This window comes from Pteronotus mesoamericanus, unplaced genomic scaffold, assembly GCF_021234165.1.
Source record: "Pteronotus mesoamericanus isolate MK-2021 breed Mesoamerican mustached bat unplaced genomic scaffold, CSHL_Meso_final contig_182, whole genome shotgun sequence".
In the NCBI taxonomy this organism is placed as follows: Eukaryota; Metazoa; Chordata; class Mammalia; order Chiroptera; family Mormoopidae; genus Pteronotus; species Pteronotus mesoamericanus.
Window position 1 is genome coordinate 29,026,304 of NW_026555078.1, and position 20,459 is coordinate 29,046,762.

General features: G+C 41.0%; 1 protein-coding gene across 2 annotated transcripts in view; it reads right to left on the minus strand.

Annotated features, from left to right (window-relative positions):
• DAAM1 (dishevelled associated activator of morphogenesis 1) overlaps window positions 1-20,459 on the minus strand; it is a 149,801-nt gene that overhangs the window by 36,159 nt on the left and 93,183 nt on the right. For both annotated transcript variants that reach the window (XM_054567491.1, XM_054567490.1), the window contains exons 4-13: window positions 13,979-14,050; window positions 8,562-8,656; window positions 6,240-6,573; window positions 5,523-5,633; window positions 5,018-5,121; window positions 4,659-4,725; window positions 4,306-4,423; window positions 3,756-3,894; window positions 3,411-3,469; window positions 172-359 (exon numbers count right to left, since the gene is read on the minus strand). In XM_054567491.1, coding sequence (XP_054423466.1) covers window positions 172-359; window positions 3,411-3,469; window positions 3,756-3,894; window positions 4,306-4,423; window positions 4,659-4,725; window positions 5,018-5,121; window positions 5,523-5,633; window positions 6,240-6,573; window positions 8,562-8,656; window positions 13,979-14,050 — 1,287 coding nt within the window. The remainder of the gene's footprint in view (window positions 1-171; window positions 360-3,410; window positions 3,470-3,755; window positions 3,895-4,305; window positions 4,424-4,658; window positions 4,726-5,017; window positions 5,122-5,522; window positions 5,634-6,239; window positions 6,574-8,561; window positions 8,657-13,978; window positions 14,051-20,459) is intronic.

Below are 20,459 nucleotides of genomic sequence, written 5' to 3' on the forward strand. Positions count from 1 at the left end.
AACATTGAAAAGCGCACACCCCAAATCGCCTCTGGTGCTCAGCCTGTGTGAGAGCAGAGGGAGCCAGCCTCCCAGCCACTGTGAGAAACCAGGAGACGGCTCAGGCTTTCTCGCCCCAGTCAGGAGCTGTCTGCTTAAGGATGAGGGGCCCCAGCAGCCCTTGGTCCTCACCCTGCTGAGCTCATGGAGCTGGGCCGTGAGATCCGCCACCTGCTGCTTGACTTGCTTATGCTCAGTGGTCTCCTTTTCAAGTTTCTCTTTCATTTTATTTAAGGTCTGCATCATCTCCTCCTTCTCTTGGGTCTTGGCGTCACATTCTCTCTCTTTCTTTTCCAATTTCTGTTGTAGCTCGTTGTGCTCTGCCCATGAAAACAATCAGACATGAAAACAAGGGACTCTTCAAAGCTGAAGCATTTTCTCTAAAAAGAAAATTGACTGAAGACAGTGAGACTCTTTATTATGTAAATATTATTCCTCTTTTCCATCAAGGGGAGCGACTTGAGGGTTCAACGGTGTTCGTCCTTGGAGGGGCTTCAGACGAACAACTTTATTAACTACAACATTTTGTAAAAGATGGAAGAAGAGACCCTAGAGTCACAGTTCTTGTGGAGGAGAATGATGCCTGTTGGGAAATTAATTCAGAATCCTGTCATAGAAATGGCCCTTTACCTATACAGGGAAAATGAATATTAAAAGGGCCTCTTTTCACAAATTAGAAATGAGGTGGGAGGTCCAGAATTTATTAACTAGGTTTTCTGGCTTGTGCCCAATTAGCAGAGGGGTTGAAAGGGAGGCTCTTGCACTGGGAGGAAATGCTGCTACCAGACCCAGTATTTGTACCAAAGCAGTTATTTCTCCCATCTCCCCTCAGAAGGCTACTTGAACTTGAAGAATTTTATGCCTCTGGCAAGCAATTCTTAACACTTACAAAAGCAAATGTTATCACTTCAGCATTAAATGTCTTATGAGAATCACCATAATATGGGGCAAAAATACTAGCTCTCATCTGTAGTTTTACTGACTTCCCCAAGCCTGCTATAATGGAACAAAACATCCAATTTAGCGATAATGCTTATTTACACTGCCAATATGCCTGCCGATTCTAGCACTAATGAGAGTGACGAGCTTTGGAAAATTGGACTTAATGAAGTTTAGGCTCCAGATCTTAATTTCAAATACTTGGCCCAATTCCTATTCTTTTTCATCAATAAACCCACTAGAGATATAACCCACTGGGGCAGAGCTATACAGAGTTCATCTCTATGTCTGAATTTGATAACACATTTAAAATTTGCTTTCTCAGTCTCTTACTTTCACTGTTCTGAGTCTTCCAAACTCAGAGTTTGCAGAGAAGGGTTCAAGACACTAAAATCCTTGGATTTTACCAGCCGTGGCGTGAAAGTAACTACTGACCCCCTTCTGCCACCACCATTTTGCGGCACACCAGCGGGCCCCCTCGGTGCGTCCCATTGCCTTCTCCCACCTCCATTTCATTCCTCTTTGGCGGCTATGCAACTAGACTTTCTGTCACCAGCCATTAGTCTCCGACAGATCTGGTCTCGCCCGAGAACCACCTGAGAGCGCAACGTCTCAGGACACCCAGACCTCATCCCAGGAAGTCTCCTCTGCAGGCTGGGGGCAAGTTTGGGAATCTGAGGTTTCCAAATGCTCCTTAGATGATTCTGATGTGAGGCCAGGGTTGGGAAGCTCCAGCCTAAAGGATTCTCTCCACAAATGGCACCCACTCGCTAAGCTTTTATTCAGTGCTCCCTGGGTGTGCTGCACTGGAGGGAATTCTCAGATATTCTCCACCTCTCAGGTCCACAGAACTTCCTGTGCCCTCACAGCCTCCACCCTCGACTAATTCATCAGCATGTGCCCTCTTTAATACAACTTGCTACTTGAAGCTTCCAGAAAAGAATTTTATCTACTGTGACTCCTTTCACACTCTGCCCTTGACCTCACTTGAAAACACCCTGTTCCTCCTACTGACCATTTTCTCCTGTACCACCGCAGCCTCCTAACTCCTACAAAAGTCCCTATCATTTATTGTGCAACTAGCATGTGCCAGAAACTATGCTGCAGTCCTTATATTCCTTTTGTCATTAAAGCTCCACGAGAACTCTGTGGTTTAGACTTAATCATTGTTTTTCAGAGGAGGAGGCTGTAGGAAAAAAGAACATGACTTAGCCTACCCACACACTCAGAAACACAGCTGAGACTCAGACCCAGAGCCCGGCACAGTGCCTGGCACATACCAGCACTTATGTACCTACTGGCAGCATGACTGCATGACTCCAAAGCTTATGTCCCAAGCTCTCTCCTCAACTTGCACAACCGAGCCTCCACTGTCTAAGGGTGTAACCCCAAAATGCCACTCATTGACCATTTTCTCTTTGGTATAATCTCTCTTTAACCTAACTTTTAGTCAGCGTTTCTATTTTTTTCCTATAGAAGTTTCTGAAACTTATTCACAAAAATGGATGTGCAACGCTACTTTTTTGAGAGCAATCTGAATTCATATGAGGACCTTGGGATATTATAGCACTTCACATTTGGTATTTCTCTGTTATCAGTAGTGGCCCTGCTTTTCTGCTCAATGGGAAAGGACAAATGTGACATGAGGGGAGGGAATGCTTTAGCGTCTCTTGTACCTTCAACACTAAATATTGGGGTGAGTGCTCTTGCACTTCACTGGCTGCGAGTGAGTAACTTGGATAAGGAACAGGAAGTCATTGTCCACATAGTGAAGGACTAGTGGCTGAGAGTATGATTGTTTTCTCACAGGGGTCAACGTTAATTTGCTATTATTCTGAAGGAGGGGAGAAAGTTATATCCACTTCGTGAGAGGCTGGCACAGTGATGGGCACAAATGACCTTCCTGTCATTCGATGCTCAGTGTTAATATCAAAGACCTACCCAACTACCCACCAATAGCTGGCTTGTTAATGTTTTATAACACACATCTCTATAATGGTCAGAGATCTTCTGCATGATTTCTCTTTCTGTAACCAGTGCCAAAGTAAAGTCATGTGAAGAACTAGGCTGCCAAAACCAAGTGCCCTCTGTTTTTCTTTTAGAATTCTGCGTAATCTCTGGTGTTCCTTATTACATTTCTTAAAATCCAGAGTAGTTATGGGGTGGGGAATGGGTTGGGAAGATTGATAGTTAAGAAAATCTGAATTAACAAATACTGAATAAATGGGTAAAATATTTGGGAATTAGCATGACTAGAATAGCTCAAGTCAAGAAAAACCAGTACAAAATGCCCTTAAGACCCGAAAAAGAAAGATGTATGCACCAAACTTAATAAGAGGGATCGATGTAAATTTCTAAAATATACAGAGAGCAGAGTCACTGCCCTGTAACCAACAACATGGTCTCCTTTCTTGTCACGCCTTGTAACATACCTTTTCTCATTTTTTCTGCTTGTTCTTTCCACTGCTTCACTTCATTTTCATTAACCAACCTGTGTAACAGTTAAAGGAGCATTCATTACAGAAACATAAAAAGCCCCCTGCTAAATGCCTGTTCTCTAGGCACCAAAACAGCCTACTGCAGAGAAAACCCTCAGCATGCTTGAAGCCCACTAACATCCCCATGACACTCAGATGCAATGCATGTGTATATAAAAGAGTCGTACTCGACCTCTAAAACGTTTCAGTTCTCCCAGCTACTATGTTAAAGCAGGATTAAAATAAATGTCTTACACTGTCATTATTATCTTACAGACAGAAAAGTAAGAAGAAACTTACATCCGTACGACATTCTTAATATTAAAGTTTTCCAGCGGTGTGGAGTCAGGGTCCTGCCCTTTGTCATTTTGGATGACTATTTGCTGTATAATCCTATCTAGCAGTAGCCAGTACTGAACGGTGTTGCCACTTCTCTTGTCTAAAAAAGAAAACAGTGGTAGAAAGCACTTCATATTATTTCTAAACTAGGATGAATATTTTCCAGCGGCGGTCCCCTGAAGACCCAGCCACAGACCCAGAGAATTGTTAACACCCGTACCTCTGCTTCCCAAAGTTTCTGGAATTCAGACCTGTGATAATCATTTATTTGATGGAGGGGAACTTTCCACCCCTTTCTGAATGCGTTGTAAGGCATTTATTTATTTTTTAAATCAAAGCAGGTTATATAATTAATTTTATTTTGAGAACGTCACAGCACCCCACAGGCTGGCTGTCACAAAACCAAGGTCGGAAATCCCTGGTGTACACCCAACCTAATCAGCACTGTTCGCAAGACAGAGCCCTTTGGAAGATGTCCAAACAGTCAAGGATAAGTGTCACAAACACTCACAAGGCATTTGGAGGCAGTGGTGCAGGATGGACATGAAGTGAGGGTAGGCTTCGCTATGGGTCAGCCTCTTCCTGGTCAGCTCAAACATCTGAGTCGCGCTTTTTGTGTCTATGTGAACCTATTTCATATGAAAAAGAAATCTAAGTCAAACACCCAAGTTCCTCGTTTCCCGCGATGCAAGGTAGGCAAATCAAAGGCACATAGAAGCTCATCCTGCCACTTAGGGTAGCAAAACAGAACTTTGAGGTCGATCTTGGGTTACACTACTCCATGTCAACTCTACGACACACATCACAACGGGGGAAAGTCCACGAGCCGATGCGTCAAGTCAGGCTAACTGTAAACATACGTACCAGTTCAAATCTTTTGGCAAATTCTAGTTCATCTTCATTTCGGAGCATTTCAAAAAAGTCTAAATGCCTGAAAGACAATGAAAAAGAAGCCATTAAAAGTAGAACATCCTACAAACATAGAAATGTAGGAATCAGGTCTAGGATATGGATTCAGGGCTAATGCCAAAACCCACACTAGGTTCTCTACACAATGTGCTGCTTCTTTCATCAAGAAAGTCTTAATATAATAAATATTGTTAGCTGAATTAATACTCTGGTGCAAGCACCTGATGTTACAGACAGGCTACAAGTAGTTCACAGAGTGGCATTACACACATGGAAAAGCATGAACTATCTTGGATCATAACAGTCTGACTTACCTATCCAATGTTGAATTTTCATGTTCCCTTAATTTATCTATTACAGGCTGAATTCCTAACATCAGAAATTCATAGCGAAGATGAAGTCTGAAGTCCAAACTTTCCTGAAAATAAAAGGGTGATAAAATACATATTTATGCTTTTTAGACTACAGTCAGTAATCTTTTTTTTCTAATGCAAATTCTCAGGCCCTGCCCTGCACCAAGTGTATCGGCAATTTAGTTTTGTTTTGTGGGTGGTTTTTTTTTTTTAATATTTTACTTATTTATTTTTAGAGAGAAGGGAAGAGAGGGAGAAAGAGAGGAAGAGAAACATCAATTGGTTGCTTCTCACACATGCCCCAACCGAGACTGAACCTGCAACGCAGGCATGTTCAAACCAGTGACCTTTCGGTTCAAGGGCTAGCACTCAACCCACTGAGCCACATGGGGTCACAGCCAGTAATCTTTTACAATAATATTCTTTAATAACAAATGTTTTATACTGTGATACAGAAGGCTCTTACCACTCCCGCGCCTTGGCTTAGCACAGCGTTGATGAAGGACATGATGGCGGTCTTGAGACTCACTTCATCTCGATACCTCCCGGTGCTTTTATCCAAGTCATTGATTAACGTCTACCAAGGATACACATATAAAAAAAAGACCAGTGAATCGTTACTAACCTTATACTCATTTTATTAATTTTTTATACTCAGAAGTTAACTTTCAAAATCTTGTGGTTAGTCAGAATTAAATTGTTCCATAGAAAACCACTTTTAAAAAAATTAGGCCTAAAAACATTTTCAAAATTCTTAATATCACATATATTCATATATACTTGTGTACAAAGTACAAAAGGCTGTGTTTCATTAACTTTCCTTGCTTTTTATAGGTGAGTACAAATGTGATGACATAACCTCACCGTTTATAATGATCCTAAATCAAGAATGGCAACCAGTAAAATTTTCAGGGAGCAGCCCCCTTAGTGGGTTCAAACGATGTGTGCTCTATAGTGTGTGGGAAGCAGGGCCATATTTTCAAATTCAGTAAATCCAAAATCCCAGGTTGATCAACTACAGAGAGCATACTCTACTCTCTGGTACTAAAACCTAAGAGGAAAGACATGCTTGACATCCCAGTGTGAGCTGCCACCACCAAGGGAAATCTTGAGTTTCGTACCCCGCTCAGGATAGGCACCTGTCAGAGGGGTGGGCGCGGCAGCGGAGAGGGAGCACACCCACCTGAAAGCGGGTCCTTTCGCTGGCATACTTCTGGTAGTGCAGCATGGCCTGCAGAACCTTCTTGTGGCCCCCGGGAACCAGGCACACGGCGCCCAAGATTTCCAGCACAGCCACCTTCGTTTTAATGTTCTCTGTGCTCAGACTCTGAGCAATTACATTAATACTCTCAGAATGTGCCAGGACGTGAGCCCGACCTTGAGAGTTGTTCATTAGCGCTTTTATACATCCAATGAGAGAGGTATGTATGCGAGACTCTGAGGTCTCGTAGTCCATGGTCTTTAGAAAGTTGAGAATACATGACAGGCCATCCAAGTCGATGAATCTGGTTACAAACCTGTCAGGAGAAGGTTAAAATGTGTCACATTGAAGTCTTCTTGGAATTTTGTATTAGCCCTTAATGGACCTTTCATAGAAAACTTCAGGAGGTGGGGAGCAGGAGAAAGGAAGAAGATGCAATTCGTAAAGTAGCAAAAGGTTTATACTGAGGAAGTCTTCTTGACTCCTGGCCTTTTCCTCAGCACAGACCCAAGGGTCGGTCTAACCAGAAGAGTTGGGGAAAATCTCCATTTGAGGTAAACAGATCTCAATTAACAGAAAGAATGAATTAACAGATCATAGAAGCACAGGAAATCGGAAGGCGGCACTCAGAATACATGTCTTAGGTTGTTATCTGCTGATCCTGTGTTGTTATAGCATCCAGCCCCACGTGAGGACCACTGACTCAAGCAGGCTGCCTATCATTGCAAGTCAAAGAGAATCCTTCAACTCCAGGATATTTGCTTGCCAAACAAATGATAATCTGTATCCCTACAGTTTTGTAGCAAAACCCTTTATTTGTATGGCATGCTACACGGAATCCAAATATATAAAATAAATAAATGCAATACTTTATCACTATATATTAATTTTATTGATATTTATGGTACTTATTTACTGTAAAGTCAATCAACAAGAATAATTCACATTGCACACTGCATGTTAAGCCTCTGAAAAGTTCAGAAGTAACATAACCTGTTTATCTGACTGCCCCAGAAATTTCCAAACTTATTTAGTCTTGGATACCCACTAACATCTGAGAATGCAGAATACACACATAGAGGGAAACACTCATCTACTAAAGATAGGCTAGAAACCCTCTGTCATATAACCACACAAGGTTTTTGATGAATCAATAGGTTTTTCTTAGCATTTTATAGTCAAATAAAGGAAGGATATCTTTATTTTCCAGCCTTTTCACCCAACCACATGACCCAGATATAGCCCAGCTGGTTAAACCAGTGAGCTTCATTCACAGCTCCTATCCTAATGGAATGTCCCTACAAGCCCAACATACCACCAAACTTTAGCAGCATCAATGGAAAATGAAGGTGTGAGAGGCACACAGCGGGAACAGATGGCCCATTCTCTTTTCAATTAGCATTTTTGAGATATAATTCAAATGCCATAATATTCACACTTCCAAATGTAAAATCAATGTCATGATTTTTAAATTTATTTAGAGTTGTGCAACTATTGCCGCTATGTGATTTTTGAACAGTTATCAACGTAATCATCCCCAAATCCTATTTTCCCTTCATGTCCAACCCAGACAATCACTAATCTTTCTATCTCTATGCATTGGCATTTTCTGGATATTTCCTATAAATGGAATCATACAATACCGTAGGTCCTTTGTACCTGGCTTCCTTCACTTTGCACAAATTTTTTCAAGGTTCATTTATGTTGTAATGTGTGTGTCAGTACTCCATTCTTTTTTATGGCTGAATAAACCACTGTATGGATTTATCATATTCTATTTATTCATCAGGTGATAGAATTTTGGTTGTTTCTACCTTTTGTCTCAGTAATGCTGATATGAACACTTGTCTACAAATTTTTTGGACGATGCATTTTGCATTTCCCTTGACTACACATTGAGGAGTACATCATTGGGCCATGTGGCAACACTATGTTTAACATTCTGAGAAACTGCTCAACTGTTTTCCAAAGTGGCTGCACCATTTTTCATTCCCACCAGCAACTGATGAGGGTGGCAATTTCTTCACATCCACATCAACACTTGTTAGTCTCTGCCTTTTTAAATTTTAGCCATTTTAATGGCTGCTTGTATACCTTTTAATTACAGAAAATCAATTTATTGAATGTTCAATGATTAAAATATTTCACCTATGGTTCAATTGCATGCTTTTAATTTAAGACTTCCTCAAAAGTTTGGCTATTGTAGGGGGGCGGGGAGAAAGAAAAGGGAGGAAGAAAGGAGAGAGGGGAAGAGAAGAAAATAAAAAGAGACAAGTGGTATACACCACCCACGAAAAAAATTACCTCATTGGTTTTGTCCTTAGTGCTGTCTTCAAACTCTCTATAGTTTTACTTCTCTCTTCTTCTTCTTCCTTCTCCAATGCCAGCAGAGATTTTCTCTATGCAAAGAAAACTGAAGTTACTCCTTCCGATTTTATGTTTTAATTATGGGACAAGCAAGACAAACCCACAGGTTACATGCTACTATCACTTTTAATACAAATATATAATAAGTCTATAACAAAGATTTACTACAAGCCAAAATGTACAGCAGAAGTACCAAGAATTCCACAAATTTGTTATCTCTACTAAAAGTAAGTTCTTTCAAATTTTAAACAAAGCCTTAAGGAAATGTTTAGAAGTCAGTAGAGGTTAAGTTGTCCAAATGTTTATGTAACTACTCTAAGACTACACTCTGATAAAGAAATCACAATTTATATTTGATAGAAGAGTGAACCTGTAGTTAATTATAACATCCTGGGCAATTAAAGTTAATAACATTATCATACTATCCAACTGAGGTGGGCAGCAATCCTACCACTCTATTGCTCCCATTCCTCAGACAAAAAGTGTAATTATAATTACATAAATAAGATAATAAAATATAATAATAAAAAATAATAAATTATTTTTTAAAAGGAAGAATTAAATTGGACCTGATACTAAGATGGATAATTCCTTCAGAGGAAGTGCTTAAGTTTTAGAAATGACTCAACATCATTTGGAAATCAGTCTGTGTATGTCTGTGTGTGTATGTACACTCCCCCTGCCCAGGGGTCTGCTAGAGCAGTGCCTCCCAAACTTTAATGTGGATACGAATCACCTGGGCATCTTGGTGAACGGCAGGTTCTGACTTGGTAAGTCTGGGGTGAAGCCTAACATGCTGCACTTCTGACTAGCGTCCATGCAGATGCTGCAGGGCTGTGGACCTCACTTGGAAGAACAAGGCTCTGAGGAATCAAATCTCAGCTGATATTATAAAGTCATGAATGCTTGTAAGGCTTACAAAGTTGTTTAAAATTCTCCTCCATTCCTTTCACCCTGTGATGAGCAACTGTACTAAAAGTATCCCAAGTCGTATGGCCCCAGGTGCCTCTGCCCTTGTGACCATGGGTCCTTTGCATTCCTTTACCTCTGAACACGCACTTGTCTAGTCTCAGTTTTTGTACTGTTACCGATTCTGATAAAATGCATAATTGGGGAACAGACTGGGGTATTGAAAAAAAAAAATGTCTGGCTCTTACCCAGTGCGTCACAATGATCCAGCCTCTCCTTTTCTTTCAGTACCACTGATCATCAAGGCTCGTGGGGGTAGGGGGGGACTTTACTCCGTTTTTTCCCCAGTTCATAGTATCAGCATTAAGTAACTAGCTGTTAACTGAAGACTAACTTTGTCTTCACAATTAGGAGGGTAAAGCCCAAAGCAAACAAGTATAATAGTATTATTTATGGCAACTGAAATAAAAATCAGTGAAGTTGTGTTTTTTTAAACTGTTATTGTTTCTGCTAAAGCTGTCCTCTTGCTGGTGATGCATCTGGACAGCTGTCACCAGAGGATGGTTGGGGAAGAAGCTGTGTGCACAAATAGCCAATGAATTCCTTCACAGCTCTGTGAGACCTATCCCTTGGAAAATTCAGCACAAATACAGCCAAGTCCATTTAATCTCCTACGGCACAGCTGAACTCTAGCCTCTAAGCAATCACTCCAAATCTGCAGCTCGGAATCAAGCCTTTTATGAATATCGCTCCTTGTTCCTAAACTTAATCATACAAAACTATCCCCCAATTAAAGAGAAGCCACATTTTTTTCTTGTGGTTCACTAATACTAAGAGAAGTTGCACATATTTATCTTGACAATCTTGAAGAGGATGAAGCACCTGTATAAAAGCAGACTATACTGAGTCTCTCCCTGGTAGGGTTGGGATATTTATGAAAAGTCAAGAAAGTTCAATTGGAATTTCCCTTCCCAATATAAGGACTGTTATTTTCCTCTCAAAACAAAAGACGATATGCTATTTTTTTGTAAACAATATGAGATATACATCTATGATTGTTTATTGCATTGAGAAAACTGAGGCTATGTAGATGAATCTAACATTCTACTTTTCAAAATAAAATAACTTATAGAAAGTCAAGTTTTCAAGCTTCACATTTAGGAAGAACCCTTAATTTTGCAACTTTTTATGGAAAAGGGGTAGGATATGCCTACATTTCTGAAGATGGCTGCTATACCAAACATCCAATACGCACTTTGGCATAGGCATATACAGGACAGGCCTGTGACCCTCTCTGGGTGCTGTGTGCACTTAATAAATCCCTGCTCCCATGAGACGTGGGCAAAAGACAAAGTGCATCCTGGCAGAGGATGTTCTGGTCAAAGCCGCTACAGTATATGCACTGGAACACACAGGTCGGAGGGAAGGGCACAAATGAGGCGCAGGAGTCATTTCAGCCTGGGGGTCTGGAACCAAGCTCCGATTTGGAAGATTTCACTGGGGTGAAATCACTAAGCCAGCAGGCTAGGCACCCTGGATTTCACCTCTCATCCTTCCTTCCTGAGTGCACGGAAAAGTCACAGACAAGGAAAGCGCAGGGCCTCCTAGAACCTGCTGGGCTGCACTCTTTTATTACTCTGTTTTTCACTCTAACAGATCATTCAGGGGTCCTTTAAGAACAAAGCATTCTCGTTAGGAGGCTTATGTAAGTAACTGAACTTGTTCCACTAACAGCTTCACGAACCAGTAAGTGCTGCAGTCCCTGACCTGGACTGTTTATCACTGAAGGCCTGCCCCTTAAAGAAAACAGATGCCTGCCCCGCCTCAGAAGAGTTGGGTGTGTATGTGTGTGTGTGGGGGGGGCGGGGGGTGCAGGATTACTGGGCCTCTTTTACAGGTTTTTAACCCAAGTCAGTGCGAGGCAAATTGGAAAGGAGTCTTGAGTTCAGGAGTGATAGGTTTAAATTCCAGCTCTACTACTTCCTAATTAGATGACCTTGGGCAAGGTAACCTTTCTCTGGGTCTCAGACTCCTTATCTATAAATAGCACTTAGAGCACAGGGTGCCTGTAAGCCTTTAAAACAACATGTAAAGTGCCTGTTATACTGCTTATCACATGATGCACACTCAATAGCAGTAGTTGCTACTGATGCTGAAGACAATGCATGACGACAATGGATAAATGTCCCTCCAACAATTGCCTGAGCGTAGAGCCAGAGTCTAGCTGCCAGGCCATAAAAGGATTTGAAGAAACCGTGTGCCTTTCCAATCCCTAGGGACAATGTCTCAGGATTTCTACGGTGCGCTGCGTTGTAAGGCATTCTCTAATACGGTTATCAGAGCGATTAGCCAGAACTATGGGAGGAGGTGGTGGCAGCAAGTATGGTGAGAAAAACAGAAAATTCGCAGTTTCCGGCCTCATTGGGCCTCCTTGTTCCTTTCTGCATTCAGTAGCTCTCAGGTCTCCTTAATTCATGAACTGTTAATGCCTTTTACCTTTCTCCCTGGAAAGATGCCGGCTGGGTCCTTAAAGGAGGATTAGAAAGTTTTGTTAGGTGTTTAACACATAAAGAACTGCAAAGTGACTGGCAATTTAATAGCCTTGAGATTCTCTTGGAAAGGACTTTGGATTAGGAAGCAAACATAATTAAAATGTACACGACTGGGGAATGCAGTGAATGCAGGAAAGGGTTGTCCAAGGAGCTGGATGGAGCGAGGAGGCTCTGGAAGGAGTGTCACATCACAGACCCCCTGGGGTGGGAAAAGAGCCAGGTCGGCTCCCGACAAGACGTGGATTAAGTTGCTGAAGGACAAATTAACCTAACTGCCCCAAAATCTGAAGAAAGGAGAAATCCATAGTGTTTAGTGCTTCTCCATTTATAGAAGTGAATTCATTAACAAAGAAGCTTCAGTGCCCTCATTAGATATCAAACAATGTTGACTTAATTAGAAAGAAAGCCTGCCTGCCCAACAGCTCCTTTATTCCCTCCCTAACAGCAAAGAACAAGAATTCAGAAAATAACCTTCACGTGCAGGAAATGTAAATGGCCCTACATTATTATGGTTTAGGCAGAAGCACAGAAAATCCCTGATGGTCATCGCAAGCCTCACATTCTGCTAACATATTCATACAAATGCCCAGATCGCCCTCTGCTCATCTTTGCCATTGTGTAGGATGCCCTGCATAAGGAGGATTTGGTAGTTCTTTTCTGTTCTTTTCTGCTGTGCTTTTACACTAGAAACAACCCTTGGGGCAAAAGCCTCTATAATTTATACAGCTCTGTTCACATTTAGCAGGCTGTTTATTATTCATTGTGTGACAGCAGAAGCAGCATCTTCAAAGGAAAGGCTAGAAAAGAGGAAGTTACTAAAAGTCAAGGCCTCTGAAAGTTTAGCAAAAGTGTGAATGATTCACGTATTCCAGTCAGTTTTTAACTTTTGCAGCAGCAGCAGCAAAATGTTTGCTTTAAGTGATAAGAAACCAATTCTTCATAAGGGCTCTGGGGAAGGCAAGAAACAAAGAGGTAGAGAAAAGCATTATGGAAGTTATCATCTGTTTGGATAGTACAAACTCAAAGCTGAATCTAACAGACTGACTCTTAAAATCATGAGCGAGTCCACTGAGGCAAAGACTGTGTTCTACTGTGGGCAGCCTCCTACTGTGATCCATTGAAACAGGATTTAAGCTACTGAGGCTCAAAGGTTGATGATTTGTTTTCTGCTGCATATTTCAGCTAGGATCAATACGTGGCCCCTCATGCTGCTCAGAATGCTGACATAACAAGAGACCTCCACGTGATCAGAATGCATATTTTAGACATTGAGAATGCATTTTAAGCAATGATTAAACCAAAAATACATGTACCAAAATACATTCCCAAGGACATCTCGGTGGGTATTATTATTATTATGCCTTTTCATACCACCACTTATACCATACACTTTGTTGTTGTTGTTGTTGTTATTTGTATGAGAAAAAAGCACTTTGGTGCCCAGTGAAATCAACAATCCAGGAACTAAGCAAATCCTCAGTAAATAAGAGAGTGGGAAGAGAACAATGAAGAGATGGTTTCATTGCACTATTTTTAAATGACAACTTTTAGAATACTGCTGCCACAACTAAACTCCAAATAATTGTAAGAACAATTGCAAGTTCCAGTTGAACTTAAGCCAGATTTAAGATTACATTTCCTCTTATAATATTAAACTCACATTTGAGGGTGTGCTGATTTTATTTAAAACATACTAGAAAAAAAAAACATTTTGCCAAGTACCACTCCTGCCTGCCACCCCCTTTTCACAACGTTGAGCATTTGGAATGGAGTTTGGAAAGATAATGACATGTGGTAGTTCTCACTCAAGTGAATTTATTGTGCAACTGCGTGCTTTGTACTAGACTTGTATTTTAAACCACGTGTGTGTTGGAGAACAGAGAGTATACCTACAGCAGCCATGGAATTCAGCTGATCAATGTAGAATTCAGGCCAACTTGTTGCTCCCTTGTTTTCTTCCTGATCCTAAAGAGAAAAACAAAAAGGTGATATACCACCAGATGTATACACAGAAGGGTCATAAGCACATGCGACTTCCATAGCTTCTAGACAATGGCCCACACAAACCATTCGAAGGCAGTGAGATAGAAAATATTTGTCTGTAAATGTAGGCTTTCAATCATCAGACTGTCCACTTGACTAGGGTGGTCTCCCCTATCAATTTCCAGAGAGTGCTGAAGTCAGTTAAATGGGAACTTAGCCACATCACGGTGTGAAGTTGTTTTTCTTTGAGGGCACAATAACACTGGGCAGGGCACTGTGTTTGCTGCCAGGACCAAGGATCCCCAAGTTCTGTGTCACACTGAGGACAGCACTGTTGAACTAGTCATCGGGATAAAATCCACAAGAGAGAGAAAGTTGTCTTTAAAAGTGAACAAAGGATTTAGCCAGTTGTTAACTAGATTCTTTCAGTTGGTTTATTCTGAATCCAGCAGACAGTAAAAATTTTGAAGGAGGGTTTAATCTGATGTGACTAAAACTAGGTACTGATTCAATGAGGTTGGAGTGAGAAGCCTGACATCGAATAGAAGGTAATAAAATGAACACGCATTAATCCTCGGCCCAGGCTTATGACAGATTGTGAGTTTGGATAAAAAAATGTAATGCATCTCAGCCGAAGAAAACTGAAACCCAAGGAATTCAGGAACCTATTCCTAAGCTGCTCCAGCGAGTCTTACATCTTACAAACCAGTGACTTGAAGCCCCCAGGGATTCTGTGGATGGGAGGCCTGTGCCAGACTGAACTCACACCTCCAAAATGAATGAATGAATGAATGAATGAATGAATGAATTGGGCAGCTCCATGGGAGCATTGAGTGGATCAGAAGATGGGGCTGTGGTTGGGGATCTCCATGCTTGCTTGCAAACCTATGTGCTACAAGTCAATTATGATCAAAAAGATTCAAAGAAGAAAATTTCAGCTGTTCTCTAGTCTTGCATTCAGAAAGCAGCTCAGTACAATCAATGCCTCTGCCCTGACCCCTTGGAGAAATACTAGACCAGCTACTAGTAGTAGTTACTACCCGTTTACTAGTGTCAGAATCCCAAACACCAGGACAGTGGTTTTTGGGGGTGGGGGGGCTTTTAATTTCAGTCCTATAATTTCCCTTAAATACACTTTCTGTAAGCAATCTTTCTAGACAGGTCTACTTGGGTAAGATAAATGAAACGTAATTTTAAAACTGTTCTTTAAATAGTCGCAAAAAGGGGGCAAAGTAACTATTGCTTACAGTGCCTTAAAAGCCAGCAGTAACTGATATCTGAACTCTCAGGCAGTTGCATGAATTTCCTTGGGAGACTGAACAAGCCAGATGACGGGGACAAAGGCTACCCCAGCGGCTTTGAAGTTGGTCTGGATTACACTTCCATGGTTCTAAAAGGCTTGGGAAATCTGATGAGTTTTAGAAGAGCCCTTGATTATTATTTAACATGTTAATAAACTAGCTAAATGGCAGGGTAAAGGCTGAACCCTTCTCTCCTCTTAAAACGGAGTAGTAAAGTTAGCAAAATCCCTTTGTCGCCAACGTATTCAGCAAGCCAAAACCCATAATGATATTCAATGGTATTTGAACCTATAAAATGATATAGAAGGTGCCAGATCTTTTTATTCCCCCAAACTAGGGCAAATTTCCAAAACTACAACAAAATCACGCCCCGTGTTCAGGGTCCCATGAGAGCCTTTCTGTTGTAAGCTTAATAGTCATGGTTATGAAACAGAGCTCATTTTAGAAACTGAAGATTAATGTATATAGAGAAATTGCCACACTTTGGAAAGGCTTTAATGATGTAAACAGATTAATAGTAGACCTAGATACTGTAGTCAAAATAAGGGGAAGACGTATTTTTATTTCACATGCCTCAGTGCTGAGAAAATCAAATGAGCTCACGTATGTGAAAATTTCTTGTAAATGTACCAAGTGTTATCACTTATTCCTGGGGGGACGGTTCTCAGAGTTCTTCATTCTATCAACGCATCTTCAGTTTCCCTTGTGAAATCCTGGTCCTTCTATACAGATGTGTGCTACAGTAGCCAATTGAAATTCCCCTCTGTGAATCAACTCTCTCCTACCTGGTGTGGTTGCCAGAGCCTGTAGTTCTACGGAGGCACAGAATGGAAGGAAATGAATGCAACTGCTCCCAGGGAGTTCCCGAAGGAGCACCGGACACTGAGACATGCCAAGGGAGAGGTATTCTCTTTGGATGCCCATGAAAGAAACTGTTGATGGAATTGCAACATGCATAATATTCCTGAAAGGCAACTGGGTCCTTGTTTTACCACCTCTAAAAGGTAATATTCTTTAAGCAATCTGTCTCAGTTCTATGTATTTGTTCTGGAGAAACAAGTGGAAAGTATACAAGATTGTATAAAATGTACAAAGGAAGTTATAATGGAAGCAACATCAAAATCTAACACATATATGGCTTATGTGTCAAACACTGTTGTAAGCACTGTCCTCTTCATTTAATCTGCCCCACGAGGTAGGTGTTGTTATTATACCCATTTCACTAAAGAGTAAATGAGAAGCAAAGAGAGGATAGGTGAGTTGCTAAAGGTCACCTTGCCAAAAACTCAGAGTCAGTAGGAAAGAATCAGAACAACTTCTTTCTAAGATTACACCTCAGATGAACCACAAGCACTGTACATTAAGTGCAAAGCTGGACTTTCTTAACCACTTCACTATAAGAAACTCAAACATGGTCACTTCTATTGCCATCAACAGACATGCATCTGAATCCTCAGTCACTACCTTAAGTGACTAAAAGGCAAGTAAGACGAGTGACCTCTCTGTGTGACTCTGTTTCAGTTTCCTTATCTGTAAAATGGGTGCCTCCCTCCTAGGGTCATTGTGAAGACTTAAAAAGTTAATGCAAGTTTAAGAAGCACGGGAACAACATACACAGAGCACGCTCAACAAATGTTAGCTGGGATGAAAATGAAGCTCTTGCAGGGTCTCTAGCTGTGGCTATTCTAAGTCCCTGTTGCTAAGACTGTAAAAATGGGAGCAACCAGTTTGGAGGTAAATTTTGGGAGAAACTGTTCTCATTAACACAAACACACACACACTTTGACCCTGTAAGTGCACTTTCAGGAATTTAGCCCACAATGACATATTTAGATTTGCACAGATACATATTACAAAGAACTTTTCTTCACTGTTAGTGCTGTTTGAAGTAGTAAATAATAGAATTAACCAATAAAAAGGGGGAAGGTTGAATACATTATCTTGTAGCAGTAAGAAAGAATGAAGTAGAGTTATGTAATGGTATTGAGAATGACCAAATGTACTGAGGTAAAAGTACTTCAGAATATTATTTCCTACCTGTAGAAAAAATAGGTACACTTTATACACAAATATATCCGAAAATATATACAAAAAAATTTAACAACAGCCACCTCCTGGCAGCAGTAGGTCTTTTACTTAAACCTTTGACCAATCCAAACTTCTATTCTACAAAGAACATGCACCATTTTCACAGTTAAAATAGAAGTTCTAGAGCATTACATGCTCTGTTAGGACAAGAGCTTTGCTTTGCCTGACGTCCTGCGTGATGTGAAACGCATCGAGTCAAGACCCTGCAACATTTGGGACGTCTCTGTTCTCCACCTTTGGGGCGCAGCAAATATTTAAAAACACTTCTCTAATTGTCTTCCTGTCACAGATTTTCTATTTCTAAAATTCATTATAACCCTCTAACCCCAATATCAACTATTTGTGCAGAGAAAGAAACTATGATTTGGGCTAAGATTTATGTACCCAAAGCATACTAAAATTTTCTAAATTTCCACACTTACATATTTGGGTGGCAAACAATGTCTTGGTAGCAGCTGAAATCTTTCAGTAATATAAGTGGGACTCAGAGTAATTTAAAAATTAAGTCTTTAAAAATAAAAAAATCTTGAAATTAACACAGGACAAAATGTCAATGGGGTCATTTCCCAAGTTATAATATGTAAGAACTAGTAGAGTTTTTCTTCAGTTGAAGATGCTCTTGGTAAGGCCCGAAACAGGCAATGCAAAGTCAATCAATGACAAAGGACATGCCCTGGGGTTGTTTACAAGGCCACGAATCACAGACTGAAGCAACAAGCACACGGCCAACTAAACCTCTAAGTCCCCATGTGCTCTGTTATATACCCACGAGGTTCTTAGACAACGTTTGTTAGAAAAGACAGACCCACCCTTTCCCTATCTGGATTCGCTCATAGGCCTTTAGCAATGTACACAAGTACAAGCAGCCCCACAGTAGTAGGGACATATTAAATAGGGACATATAAATGAACTGCGACAGCAAAGAGGTATCATTTTGGTGACAGTATGAAGCAAGTGTCATTCTAAAAATTTGCAGTACAGGATAAATGCCAACTAAATACTAATAAACACCTGTTCCATTTGTAAAGAAAATACTGTTAGAAAACATGTTAACTGGAATCATTTATGGGTTCAAGAAATTCTATTCTTTGGTAATGATCAAAATAGTCACCTGTTGCATTAACTTGTCATTACTATTCTGGATTTCACGGTTCCACCCCATGTACTAATAAATACATTTGTAATATACCTACAATTTTTACAGAATTCTAGTTAGAAAGAGGCAGAAGGCCAAAATGTCTTCACGATGTGTGTGGCACCTATTGCACTCGAGTGAGTGATAGGAAACAGGAGTCAACATGGGTGAAACTGGATCGAAGGACAGGAAAGGAAAAACAGGTACAATGGAAGATGGAAAAATGTTTTGTGGAAGCCCTTGCTAATTACTTCTGCTGACTCTCCCCTCTGCCTTAATAGTGTAACCAGCATCTTCTCAAAGGACAGCCTTGATGAAGTGTAAAGGAACAGCTTAGAGACCACTGCTGGCAAATGTTTTCTGTTAAGGGCCAGATAATAAATATTTTAGGCTCTGCAGACCACACAGTCTGTTGCAACTACACAACTGCCACTGGAGAGTGCAAAAGGCAGCCATAGATGACACTTACATGCATGAGCATCGCCACATTTCAATAGTACTGCACTTGCGAATACAGGTGACCAGCCAGATCTGGCCCACAGGCCACAGTTTGTCAACCCCTGTGCTACACACAGTTTGGCTCTGAAGAGGGCGGGAGTACATCACAATTCTAACTTGATCACCAACTGTTTTCCAGGCTTTTTCTTCTTCTTGAAGCCACTCTAGTAAACCCCAACGGTAAGTCAGGATCAGCTCATGAAGTGTTTGAAATTTGCGCAGTAACCTGCACTCTTTCTAGAGAAGAAGCAGGACCTCCCATGCCTGAAAAGTCTACCTTCTTACTAAACTCACTCCTCCCTGAAAGTAGTTAAAATAGCATAACATCCCATGGTCCTTTATATCCTGAGAGTAGCCCCTGACACTTTCTATCTTATTCATCTTTCACTGGGAAGAGAAGAACGCACAGGACCGTAATCCTAGATGTCTGAGAGCGTCGCTCTACTTAGTCCTCCCAGTGCTTACCTCTAATCCTTAACAGTGGGCTAAAACTAGATCCTACATCCGAAGCTTGTCAAAGGGTGGCAGCTGGTTTCAAAAAATAACTCCTATGTTGTCACATTTCAAGATAGTCCTGTGGTTCCTGGGGCTGCTGATCCTGGCTACATTTTTTGACCAGTGCCACAATTACACATCAAGGGCATCTGCTGCCAACATCCGGTTGGGCCCACACAGAATGGCAGCTTCTTCCTCTGCCAGGAAAGCCAGCACGTCCTCCTAAACTTCAGAATGTCAGTCATTTTCTGGAAAGACTGGAGAGTGACTTTGCAATAACAATGGCTTTCACATTTAGCATTTAAAATCATGGAAGAAGCAAGCCTCTGTCCACATTTTTCCTAATGCTACAAAACATCTGTATGTTTTTAAGGAAAGCCATCACATAATTGTATAGCCAGGTCTTTGACCCTGGCGACACCCTAGTTAGAATTTCCCCTCCCAGGGGTCTTTTATATACGTCACCAGCAGGTGACCGATCGTGTGCTCTCTGAGAGAAGGCTTCAAGCGGTCCACAGTCACGGCCAGTACCATGTGAGGAAACTCACCTCATGCTGAATTGACAGATGTCTCCTTGTAACTTCAAGCACTTGTTGGCCTTAGTTTTGCCCTTGGGAATTGCATGGAGTAAGTCTAATTTCTCCTATGAGCTATAACCCAGCAAATATTTAAACAATTTGAATAAAGTTATTATGTTCTCTCAAAGTCTTCTCTTTAACTAAGCCAAAAAATCTGCACTGGCTGTATAGCACAAGTTTATCTTCCTCAATTCATAAATAAATCTCAAATTTTCCGTGAGTTCATCATACCCTCATGTCCATTCTTCACAAAAATAACTCCAACAAATATACTTCAATTCCTATAAAAGGGCTCC